Here is a 12,296-nt window from a genome sequence, read left to right as displayed (position 1 = left end):
TATAACTGGGTATGTCATTTGTGGTTTATATCGCTAGGAGGCCTGCTCATTTTTTGAAGGGAAACAGAAGAGGAGTGGATCTGAGGGAAAGGGGAGGTAAGAGGTTAGGGAAGAGAAACTGTGGTAGGGATGTAATATATGAGAGGAGAATAAAAGAGGAAAGAAATACATATTGACGGGAAAAGTAATCATGTGCAAGGTCCTAGTGCAAATGCCACTCTCAGGATGAAAACAATATGATCTGTCCCTATGTGAAGAACTTTACGTCTGTACATAAAACAAACTGTGGATCAAAGCTATTTAGAAACCAGCTATGTCCATTGTGAAACACAGGCAGTCCCTTCTCCTGTCACTCTTCTTTGCTTCACATGGATGACTGGTATCCAGGCAGCATCGGACTTAGTTAAATTAGTGAATTAGTTAAATATCAAATGTATTTGACTATAGGAGAGGATGTTATTTCTCTCTGCAAACATTCCATCATTTTCACAGCAGACTCAGAGCATCCAAAAGTTTGGCAGCTCCTGAAATTAGTTCTCATGAATTCTAATGGTTAGCTCTATTGGTCCCACAATCTAAGCTCTTAACTCCTTTTCATTTCTGTTTACCATATTGCTGTCTTTATTTTCCTTTGGAGACATAATTTCACTTTAAATCATGGCCTGCCCTTGTACACATACGTATCCCAGGGTCATAGGTGTGAGTCACTATGCTGACTACACCTGAGTGATGATAACTGATCAATTTCACTGTATAGCTTTCCCCCATTTCGTACCCCATTGAAATGCCACCATGCTACTGTAGAATGAGAGGAGAGGTCACTCATTCATCACTGAAGCTGGACTGGGAGACTGGTCTTTGAACTGACTCGGTTGGAGACCTTACACTTATACTCGCCGAAGTTCTCCGACCGTAGGGGATATATTCTGAGTCCACACTTTGTTGGCGACAGAGTCATCCTTCTTGAGAGTCGCAGACTCCGGTTGTTGAAGAACCAGCGGATGGAGATATCAGTGTCGGGTGAGACACAGTTTAAGACCACAGCTCTGCTTGACGAGACTACACTGTTAGTAATGCGCACAAAGGGCTGTGCCACGTTCTCTGTGGGAAAAAACCGGAGGAGAGTTCCAAATGACAGTAATCCAGAGAGCTCAACAATCCCTTCTTTAGTTGATACTTAAGACGGCCTCCAGGGGGCATAGTTTGGAGCTGTGGCTATAGACATATCTTGTGCTTTGGGGTCTGCCACCCAGGGATTCTGCAACCCTGATTAAGGCACTGTATCCTATGTCTCAGTTTCCCTGTAAATAGGACACACAGTGCCTGATCATTTCCCTGTCCATGAGTTATGCTTAGTTTTCCACAATGGTCTGACCTTGGCATGGGAAGCTACTGACATCACCAGCATCTGTTACTATTACCTGAAGAAGAGAATTCCCTAGGCTGGACCCCTGAGGAGAAGGTAGAATCTGGAGTAGTTTCCTCCTCTGTTCCTTACTTTGGTGTCTTGACCTTCCTGTGAAGTCTCAAAAGCCCATCAGAAAAATAGGCTAGTGGCCTGGTCACCTATCCACTGAGAATCAGGAGAAGGAGATACAGAGATGACCTACCTAACTACAGTGGTCATGGCAGTGCGTAGCTGGGTCCACACTCTAAGGGATTTTGGAAGTCAATGAAGCCTTGTTCCCTGTCAGTTCTAACAGTAAATCATGACAGAAAGTGACAAAATTCTCCCAAGTGTAACCTAGAGTGCAGCCAGGAGCAAAGTTTTAGAGTCAGGTCTTCCTGGCTCTCTCTGTGAGAATCCCATGCTTTCCTCATCCACTGTCTGCCTGACTAGCACAGAGTCTCTCTTGAGGCTATGTGCACAGTGAGAACTGATACTGAGGCTGACATCCTTGTGCTGAGTTATCCAGAATACATTCTCCTCCGTGCAGGTAAAGACAGGTGAGGGATTCTGATCTATTGTTGTTTGTCTACCCCATGTGTGTCCTGCAGTGAGTGCCCACACCCTATTGGGGGGACACAATGCAGTAGGGAAGAGAACAGGCACAGCCCAGTCCTGACAGTTCAGTGTATGAAGCAGGATAAGCCAGAGCCAGCAGCTGGAGGCAATAGAGGGTTACTTACTGTTTACATGGAATTCCACGTATGCGTTTTCAACTTTGGAATCACTTTTCAAAATTTCCAGTGTGTATATTCCTGCATCATTCTCAGTGATGTCCTGGAGCAGCAGGGATCCATTGGAATACACAGTCTCTCTTCCGCTATAATGATCACCCCAGGTAACAGTATTCAAGACTATGCTCTCTTCTACAATTTCAAAATATGGGAGCTTATATATTGACTTGTACCAGGTAAAGGCTTGCAGATCTTCTGGAAGATTATGAACTTGGAGAAGAACACTTTTCCCTTTAGTAGCATACCGAGGCACTGGTTGGATCATGAGCTGGGAAGAGTTGAGAGGGTTACAGCATGGAGAAAGGGAGGCTGGAAGGGAAATGAGAAACAAAAGGCATCACATGGGGATCATTGTCCTTGGTGAAAAGATAGTGACCTCCATCTTGAGCAGGTGGGTTTGTTGAAAGGATGAAACAACACTGGTTGTTCGACAGAAGAGTCACAAGCCATGGCTACCAGAGTTAGAATGGGCTTTATTAGAAAGAAGAGGGAATAGGACAGAGAAGCCAGGCCTGGCAGAGAGGAAACAGAAAGATAGGCGCAGAGAGGTGCAGAGAGAGACATGCAGAGAGAGACATATATATATAGAGAGAGAGAGACCGGGGACCATGGCGCCACCTTATAAAGGCCAGGACACACCTACACACACAGGCTCATATGCAGAGATCATGCAAGGATGTGACCATGTAACCATGGGGCCTGGGTCACACAGGACTTATGACCCAGAAATAACTAGGTGGAGATGACTAAGTGTCCTGCTAGGCATGCACAACCATGGGGCATGGTTGGAATTCCTATCATTTGTCACTCAGCCTAGAACTGCAGGTTTGAGTGTGTCTATCTCACTTAATGAAGGTCAGAAACATGTCCTCCTCCATTCTATCTGTGCCCCTAAAAGTGCCATTTCCTCAGGACAGAACTCATCCTTCGGGTGTCTTCATAACTGTTCCCTTACTGCCCTCAGTCAGACGCTGCATACACTCATGCACACTTGGGTTTGAGATGATGCCTCGAGTCTCTGAACTCAACGGGCCTGGGATTTTCACTTTATAGGTTTTTGTCAATTTTCTTTGTAGCTCCACTCAACATCTGAAATCTCCCAATAAGTGTTCTTGCTTCTCTGACTGGCAGCCCTCAGGACTGGAACTGGATAAGGACTGGGTGCATTCTGACCATCAGGGCAAGCTAAGGTCTTTAAAAGTCTTGGGTACCAAGCTAGCTGGTTTTATGTCAACTTGATATAACTAGAGTCATTTTGAAAGACAAGGCCTCAGTTGAAAATGCCACCACCAGATTGGCCTGTGGGCAAGACTATAGCACATTTTTAAAATTGGGGATTGATGTGAAAGGATTCAGACCACTGCAAGCATTTCCACCCCTGGGCTAGCAGTCATAAGTGATATAAGATAGCAGCTTGAACAAGCCATGAGGAGCAAGACAGTAGGCATCATTCCTCCATGGTCTCTCTACCAGGTCCTGGATTTTATTTGACACTCTATTTGGAGCTAATACACATCCCATTTTGACATGGATGACTGAAAACCATTGTTTACTATCAATTTTGAGAGGAAGAGTTAAGCACTGGGAAAGCACCCCTTTGGACACTTTATTCTGGCCTTGGAAAGATGACAGGGTTCAGGGATCCCTGGTCTAGAGCCCCAAGAGCCTGGACTGACTCTGACATCTTAGGCTGAGTTACTTTCCATCAAGGTGGAGTCAGAAGATGGAAGATGATCTACAGCCATTTGTCTCTACCAGTGTGTCCTGCATTAAGTGCTCAAACCTCCCTATGGGGACACAGTGCAGAGAGGAGGGAGGCCAGGCCAGCCATGACAGTCCTGTGTATCTAAGCCCCACCCAGCACTGAACAGTCACAGGGAATCACTTACTGTTCACCTGGAGTTGCACATGAGTTTCTTCACTTTTCAAATCTGTACACAGAATCCGTAGAGTGTACAATCCGGCATCTTTCCCAGTGACATTGTGCAGCAGCAGGGATCCATCCTTGTTCAACACCTCTCTGCCACTGTATGCAGGCCCAGTTATACTTGATTTCCCATCTATTCTGTATCGGGCAATCTCATGTTTCCAGAACACATTTTTTCCTTTGAACCAGACAAAGGCTTGAAGATTCTCCGGAAGATTGTGAATGAGTAGAAGAACACTTCCCCCCTCAGCAACAATGGGCGGCACTGATTCAATAGTGGGCTGGGCAGAGGTGGAAATGCGTCCACAGTTCCAAAGGAAAGCTAAAAGGGAAGAGAGAGATCCATCTAAACTGGGAATTTTGTGTTTGACTAAGATGAGCCCCTGTGTCCTGAGCAGCTGTATCCATTTCTCATCTAGGTTTGTGGATGAGTGTCATCTTGTCCTACTTGGTGGAGGTCTGCACATAACTTTCATGTTCTCAATTTCCCCACACTTTTCATTTCCAATATATGTCTCTCTCTTCAGTTGTGAACATTGCCTCAGCTTACTGCTATCAGATCCCTGCTCACATTTACACTGGACTGGTGTTGGTGATACCTGCCTGACCTCTTCCCTATAGATCCCATGTCTTCACTCACTGACTTGTTGTTGCTCTTCTGTTCCTCTTGTGGTTGCAGCCAACACCTGAATCCACCATCTAGCTTTCCTTACTTCACATCCACTGGAACTGGGGCATCATAAGAACCATGATTTGTCTTGCATTTGCTTTAAAATGCTGTCTAGAAAATAACTCAGGTACATGTGGAGACTGACTGAATGAATGATGTCCCAGAACCCTGTATGCCAATGGATTTATTTAAGAAACTCATAGGTTTAGGGATACAATATCGGATCATTCTATTTGCTTTGGGTTTTTTTATACTTGTTTACTTATTATACATGTGTGTGATTAGTGTAAGGGTTAGCCTAGTGTGTGTGTGTGGGGGGGCAAACACAGTACTTGAATGGAGGTCAGGGGACTTCTGTTCATTGGCCTCAGCTTGCTAGACAGTGAAGTAAATTTCTATATCCATTGGACAAAGTCATTGATCCAGACCAGCTTGATAACTTTTTTTACTTGAGCCATCAAGCTGAGAGCATTAGAATATTATAATATTAGGTCATGCTTACTAACTTTTTGCTAGAATAATGTCTCCCCTACCCTTACTGTTTAATATTCAATGAGGGCATCCTAAGGGTGAGCCTCTCTCCCACTCTCTATCTTCTCCCCTTTAAACAATGAGACTCCCATCATGTCCTTGTGCCACTCAGGAGACTCCAGAGAGTATGTCAGTCTTCTCCTCTCACACATGGTCAACTTTTGGTCTCCTCATCTCTGAGCAGGAAACACTGAGATGTGGTGCATCCTTTGTACAGGAGTACAGAGAGGGGCCTCCATTTTCTCAGTACACTGATCTGTCATCCCTCTGAGGTACTTCTGCTCCAGCACTGCTCCAGTACTACCAAGCTCTGCTGTCCTTCCCCCATCTGAGCTGAGCCTCTTCCCAGGAAGGAGCACCTCCCAGAGTCTGATGGGTCGAGGGTGGGTCAGTGTTCAAAACACTGCTCTGCCCCTCCAGTTTCAGTGCTGCCCCATGTTCCTCATTCTCTCTTTATGTTTCTGTCTCTAGAACACAGTGAGAGTCGAGAGTAATGACCATCACTGTGACATGAGATAGCAGCAGCTGACCATGGAACTGCACTCTGCTGTGTCCTGGCGTAGGTTTGTCAGCACTCAAAGGGGAAATCTGCACAACTGTGTGACAAAGAAACCCAGCTGGGCACCCAGTCTGCTCTGTGTTTTTAATTCTCTGGAAACAAGGAATTTGTTCCTAGCTGGAAGGTGATAAAACTGTCTTTGATGCTCCAAAGGGACCAGGTGAATAATGTGTGGGCAAAAGAACAAATCTATTCTCACTGGAGTCCCCATCAGATTGGGATCTTACTGAGGTCAAAGGCCCAAGAGATGTCAGGAGTCTCACATCTTGGGTGTGGAAGGAGGTAACCTGATTTCTAGAAAGAGGCTGTGAGCTTCTTCATCCTTGTGCATGATTTTCAAGACCATGCTCTCACTTCCTCTGTTTGCTGAGCTGTGTAATGGGTCTGCCCATGTGCTCCATGGTCTTTCTGAGATGCCTTGGATCTCTATCTAGTTGATTCCCTTTTGATATCATGTATTTCCCAAGGAAACACATAAAGTGGAAAGCATAACATGAACTCCTGACACACTAAGCAGCCGGTAGATCTGTGAATGCTATAGCCATGATTTCCAGGTCTATGAAAACAAGGGTGGAATCAGGCTACTAGGTAAGTTCATGGTTCAAGCAAATAATCTTCTGCAAGTTCGTTGTGTGTCCTGATGACATCCCTGGTGATCACCAGGGTAAAAACAGCTTATGTCTGGGAAGCTGTCAGATCAACATAGTCATTTTCCTGCAAGCGAGAATAACCCACGTTGGACTCAGAGAACAAGCACTTGTCAGGAGAACCTGTGTCCTCAGTCCCTCTCCTTGAGGACCATGACCTTCATGTGAAATCTCATATGCCCAATGAGGACAGTTAATTAATGGTGTGGAAACCTGTTGAGCTATGCTCCCCTGCTGACTCTCTGAAGAAGATGGCCAAAGGGTGTAGCCCAACCAAGGTTCTCATGACCATGTACTGTCTGGTTCCACACATCACAAGACTTTGACTATTATAGAGCAGTGTTTCCTGCCATCATGGAGTCAAAATCTCACTAATAAAATGCTTCTCAAGGACACCTGGAGTTGAGTCTGGAACAGAGGTCTGGAGGCACACATCTCTAGGAAGATCCTGGTACTCACATCTCTAGGAGGATCCCATGATTTCCTCAACCAGACACAATGTTGATTCCCTCAGGGTCTTTCTCAAGGAAACACTCCTGGTAAGAATCCCTACAGTCTAGACAAAGGCTAATATTCTTAGCTCAGTTACCCACAATGCATCCAACTGTGTGCAAGATGAAGCCAAACATAAGATTCTGATCAATTATCATTATTCTATACCATACATGTCCTGCACTAAATGCTGAACCCCAACAGGGGGCCACAGTGCATAGGGAAGGTAGGCACAGACCACTCTCCTGTCTGTGTACAGTGAATTGAATCTCACCCAGCTCACAGAGTTCACAAAGAATCACTTACTGTCCACATGGAGGTACGTGGATGTTGTTGATACGATTTTTACATTTCTATCATAGGTCCGCAGGGTATAAAATCCTATGTCCTTCCGGGTAACTTTTTCAAGCAGCATGGATCCATTGCGATATAATGTTTCTCTACCGCTGTGCACAGGCCCTGGTGCACTTAAATTGATGTGCATTCCATATACTGCAATTGCTTGTTTCATATTTCTTAGCTCTTTGAACCAGGCAAAGACTACAATATCCTCTGGAAGACCATGAACCAGGAAAAGGACGTTTTCTCCTTCAACCACTTGGGGTGGCACTGTTTTAGTAGTCACATGGGCAGTGGTGGACAGGTGCCAGGAGGTTAAAAGGCAGGCTAGAAGGGAATTGAGGAAAACCACCAATATTAAACAGATGTGATCATCACTCAGCTTAGGTATGTGAGTCGGGGTGTGCCCACCCTCCAATTCATTGTAGATATGAACAACATGACTTCCATTGACTTGGAGTGTCTGAGTGTGTCATTAACTCTCTTAGGAATTCCCTGCTCCAGTATCTGCCTTGATCCCCTCTCAGGGTCTCATACCCCTCCTTATGTAGAGTGTTTGGTGTGAGGAGCAATGCATTTATGAATGCCTCCTCTGGAGAGTTCTCACTTTCTGATTATTTACTCTATTCTCTTCTTGTGTAATATGAGAAGGGCCAGCTTAATTTTATACTTCCCAGGGACTCGGGAGAAAAAGCTATGAACAGTGAGGACTATTTCTGGGAAATGGAATCTCAGTACACCAAACTCTTAGTCCAATAGTTTATTCATCCAAATCTTCTTCTCCGTCCTCCCTTGCCCTGGGAGTCCTGGTATATATTTTCACTTACAAGCAGTAATCCCTTGGCAGTGCAAAGCCAGGCTTCCAGGGTCAAATGGAGGGGTGATAAGAATCACAAAGAGGGGCAGTAATTGTTAATTATCATTTGCAACCCAAAAGGAAAGTGACTAATGGGAAAATGAATTAACTAAAGGCTAAATTTGGATAATATCTAAGAAGAGAGATCTTATGTGCTCAACTAAAATCTTAAACATGATTGGTAGACAATGTTAAGAATCTATAAGTTGCTAGGTCAATGGGAGAAAATAAAACTGCCTTCCTTTTTCCTGTGGTTCCTATCTGTCTAAGCTATCTGCTGTTTTTCTGCAGGGTGGGGAAAGTGTGTTCAGTTGCTAGGCAACCTATGTACAGCTAGATGCCTCTGGTGATAGTTAAAGGGAGATCTGGAACTAGAGGTAAGATATGGAAAAGGACGGAGTTAAGCTTAATTGGCACATCCACCAGGCCTTCTCAAACAGGTAGTCTGGATGCTTAAGTCTGTTCTTAGAGAGCACAGAGGTATCTCTGAGTAAGGTACTTTCCTCCATCTGGGGATGGACCTGGCCAGATGCTGCCAATGACGATAATTACAGGGAGGCTTGAACTGGGGTTCTGGCTGTGCATAGCTATCAGTGCAGAAGGTTATCTAAATATTCCTAGAAGTGGTTAGGTAAGGAGTTAGAGGTCTATAAAGTTAGTAAGGCTGTAAGAAAAGAAGGGTCTGAACTAAATTGTGCAAAGCTATTATTTAAGGTCCACCTGACCTAGGCAGTATCTCTGTGTGGAATTTATCTTAATTTTAGGAGACTTATTATGTGGTGGTTTGGACTGTTATTCCTGTTAGTCCTTGAATGTGGCTAAGGGAGAGATCTGATTCCAGTGCTAAAATGTGAAGAAATGGATGGGCCTGAGGGAAGGAAGTCTTTCCTGAGGTTGTTCTCCAAATGCCTCAAACACATATGTCCAAATAGTGATCAGTCCACACTGTTAGCAATTCTTTGGAAAAAATCAGTTGGGAAAACTATGAAGGCACGTATGATTTTCATAACAAAGGACAGCTGATACATAACAACCAAATAACACCAAAAGCTCCTTGGAATTTGGCTTCCTCACAAGGAATTCCTTGATCCCTTCAGGTAGTGGCTTTGCCACAACCAGCTGAGTTTTATACATATTCCTTTGGCCCATAGCATTCTCTTTGTGATTCTAGTCAACCCATGGCTTCATCTTTCAGATATACTGACCTCACATCCACTAGAACCAGGGCTTTTTGTTCATTTGTTTGTTTGTGTTTTAGTTTTGGTTTTGGTTCTGTTTTTTTTGTTTTTGTTTTTGTTTTGTTATTTGTTTTTTTGAGATAGGGCTTCTCTGTGTAGCCATGGCTGTCCTGGAACTTGCTCTGTAGGCCAGGCTGGCCTTGAAATCAAGAGCTCCATCTGCCTCTGCCTCCTGCATGCTGGGATTAAAGGCATGCACTACCAATGCCTGGCAGAACCAGGGATTTGTAAGGGCAGGATTAGTCTGACATTTTTGGAAGGTCCAATACCTGGAAAAGACTCAGACACAAGTGGATAAAGAAAAAAAGGACCAAAAAAAAAGCCAGGTGGTGGTGGTGCACACCTTTAATCCCAGTACTTGGGAAGCAGAGCCAGACGGATCTCTGAGTTTGAGGCCAGCCTGGGCTACAGAGTGAGTTCCAGGAAAGGTGCAAAGCTACACAGAGAAACCCTGTCTTGAAAAACCAAAAACCAAAGAAAAAAAAACAGAAAAAAGAAGAAAAGGAAGGAAGAAAGAAAGAATGTGTCTCTATGGATTTCTCTTCATAGTTCCTAGGTTTGGAGCTTATGACAATAATTATATTCAAGTGTGGTATAAATGGTTTTTAATTTACTTATGAAAATATATATGTGCATTTGTGAAGGCTGGTGTCTCCTTGTACACATATGAAGATGTATGCCACAAATCTGTGTGGAGACACATGTGTCAGGGTGCGCATGTGTGGGTGCATGCCACAGCACCTATGTGGAGGACGTAGTAGAACCTGAAGGCGTCTATTATTTCTATCTACTGTGTGGGAGCTGAGGATTGGTTTCAGGTTGTCATATCTTCACATTGAGACATGTTGCTAAGCCTCCCCTGTTTGCTTTCTGTTTGGAGTGTCAGGCTATCATGGTTGGGAACATCTGTCTTCAGTTGTTCTTGTCTTCAGTTACAATGCAGCCAAAGTAATTCACTGTGAGTATGAAGTATTTGAGGCTTTTCTTTTCCTCACATCACCTCCCATCCTCTCAGAGGTCCAGGCTGCTGAGACTCTTTCCCTCACTGTGCTTTCTGCCACATAAGTGCAAACAGAAACCTTGAGTCCAGTCTTGGGCTTCTATACTCATAGGAGACTCCAGACTACTTCTGAGTTCCCCTCCCAACACAATCTGAGAATGGGTGCCCTTACCTGTCAGCAGAAGCCCCTGCCAGGGGGTGCAGCCCTTCCAGAGAAGCACAGAGGATTTCTCCATCAGTATTCTCACTGTGATGTCCTCCCTCTAAGGAGAAGAGCCTCAGCTCCAATACAGAACTCAGGTTCTGCTGTTCTTCTTACTTCTGAGCTGAGATTCTTCTCAGACAGAAGCACTTTCCAGAATCCAGTTGGTGGTGAGAGATGGGGTTTGAGTTCAACACACTGCTCAATCAATCCCTTCTACTCTTAGTGCTGCCCAGCATCCCTCTCAACTTCCCTTTATGTTTATCCTCCAGTCAGTGCAGTGTGCAACAAGGCTGATAAGCATCCCCATGCCCTTAGGGAACAATGGCTCATCCCAGGGCTGACACCTGCTGTGTCCTTGCCTTAGGTCTGTCAGCACCAAAGAGGGAATTTCAGTCATTCCTATGTGTCCTTGTGACACAGAAACCCAGCTGAACACCCAGTCTACCCTGTATTCTCAGTGCTCTGGGAGGGTGGTATTTACTTAATCCCTGCAGGAAGGTGACAGAAATGTCTATGAGGGCTGGAAAGAGATCAGCTGAGTGATGATAGAAACGAAGATCAATCCTTTATCACTAATGCCACCAGTCAAGTTAATGATCCAGGAGAGAGGCCCAGGAGCAGTTGTGTGAGGAGTTTCATATGTCCAGTGTTGGAGAAGAGGTGACCTGTGTGTCCTTGAAAGGACTGTGGGCTCCACCCTCCTAGCATTGTGTGTTGGGTATGCACAAGTCCTCACTGATCTTCCTGGGTCACCTTTGCCTTTTCCTAGATGGTTCCCTAATGGTAATCTTGTCTTCTCCTATGAGAGATGCCAGAGGGAAGGAGACTTTTATGCTTCCCATGCAGAAAAATGTTCTCAGACAATGGATGGAGTCAGAAGGTCAGAGCAAGGTCTAGGGAGGGAGCTAAGGTTAACGGAGACAGAGATGAAAAGCAGTCTGCTAGGTTGTGGCTCAGAAAAACAATATTTGGAGATTTGGGCATGTGCCTTGATATCACCCCCTGGACTGGGAGAACTGCAATCTCATGTCTAGGGCTACAGGAAGCATGGTCAAGAAGCCAAATGTGAACTTCCCCGATAAGTTAGGCACGGGGGGGGGGGGGGGATGCAGGGCCTGTCATCCTGATTATTGTGCTCTTTGGGATTCCCAATTACTTCTACTGTAGGATGGGTCTAGCCAGGGTTTGAGATTTGTCCTGAGAAGCCCTGGACTAACGTTGGATGTAGTGTGAATCCAGAGGAAGGGCATTCTCAGGAGGAGCCTTGTGCTTAGGAAACTACAGAGGAAAGTCCTAGGACATTTCTCTTGAGATTAAAAGAACAGGACACAACTGGCTCCTTTGGGATCCATTTTCTTTCAAACCATCACACTTGGTTAGTGTTACACTAAATTATTTTCTATTATTTGTGGATACTGTGAAATGTGTTTTAGCCTTGGTTTTTTTTTTTTTGTAGTCTATTTGTCATTTGTATATAGGAGGGCCACTGATTTTTTTTAGTTAATTTTGTAACTCACCACATCACTAAAGGTGATTATCAGCTCTAGGGGTTCCCTGGTATAATTTTTGGGCTCGGTTATGTATACAATCATGGCATCTGGAAATAGTCATACTTTCAGTTCTTCCTTTCCAGTTTATATCCCCCTCATTT

The 12,296-nt window shown here is 44.6% G+C and overlaps 1 protein-coding gene across 1 annotated transcript; it reads right to left on the bottom strand.

Moving 5' to 3' along the window:
- Positions 1–829: 829 nt before the first annotated feature.
- On the bottom strand, positions 830–10,676 carry LOC128124052 (pregnancy-specific glycoprotein 22-like). Its single transcript, XM_052760288.1, has 5 exons — positions 10,613–10,676; positions 7,314–7,673; positions 4,071–4,430; positions 2,131–2,490; positions 830–1,101 (listed from the first exon to the last, which is right to left on the bottom strand). Exons 1-5 carry the CDS (start codon positions 10,674–10,676, stop codon positions 830–832), a joined length of 1,416 nt encoding a protein of 471 aa, XP_052616248.1.
- Between the last annotated feature and the right edge of the window lie 1,620 nt (positions 10,677–12,296).

This window comes from Peromyscus californicus, unplaced genomic scaffold, assembly GCF_007827085.1.
Source record: "Peromyscus californicus insignis strain IS unplaced genomic scaffold, ASM782708v3 Scaffold_4__1_contigs__length_199733344, whole genome shotgun sequence".
Lineage (NCBI taxonomy): Eukaryota > Metazoa > Chordata > Mammalia > Rodentia > Cricetidae > Peromyscus > Peromyscus californicus.
The sequence above is the reverse complement of the archived record's forward strand: the minus strand, read 5'-3'. Positions and strand labels throughout refer to the sequence as shown.

Coding starts and splice junctions, on each gene's coding strand:
- LOC128124052 (XM_052760288.1), bottom strand. CDS start 10,676: ATGGAGAAATCCTCTGTGCTTCTCTGGAAGGGCTGCACCCCCTGGCAG. Junction 7,674..10,612: donor GCAGGGGCTTCTGCTGACAG/GTAAGGGCACCC, acceptor ATTCCCTTCTAG/CCTGCCTTTTAACCTCCTGG. Junction 4,431..7,313: donor CACGTACCTCCATGTGGACA/GTAAGTGATTCT, acceptor CTTCCCTTTTAG/CTTTCCTTTGGAACTGTGGA.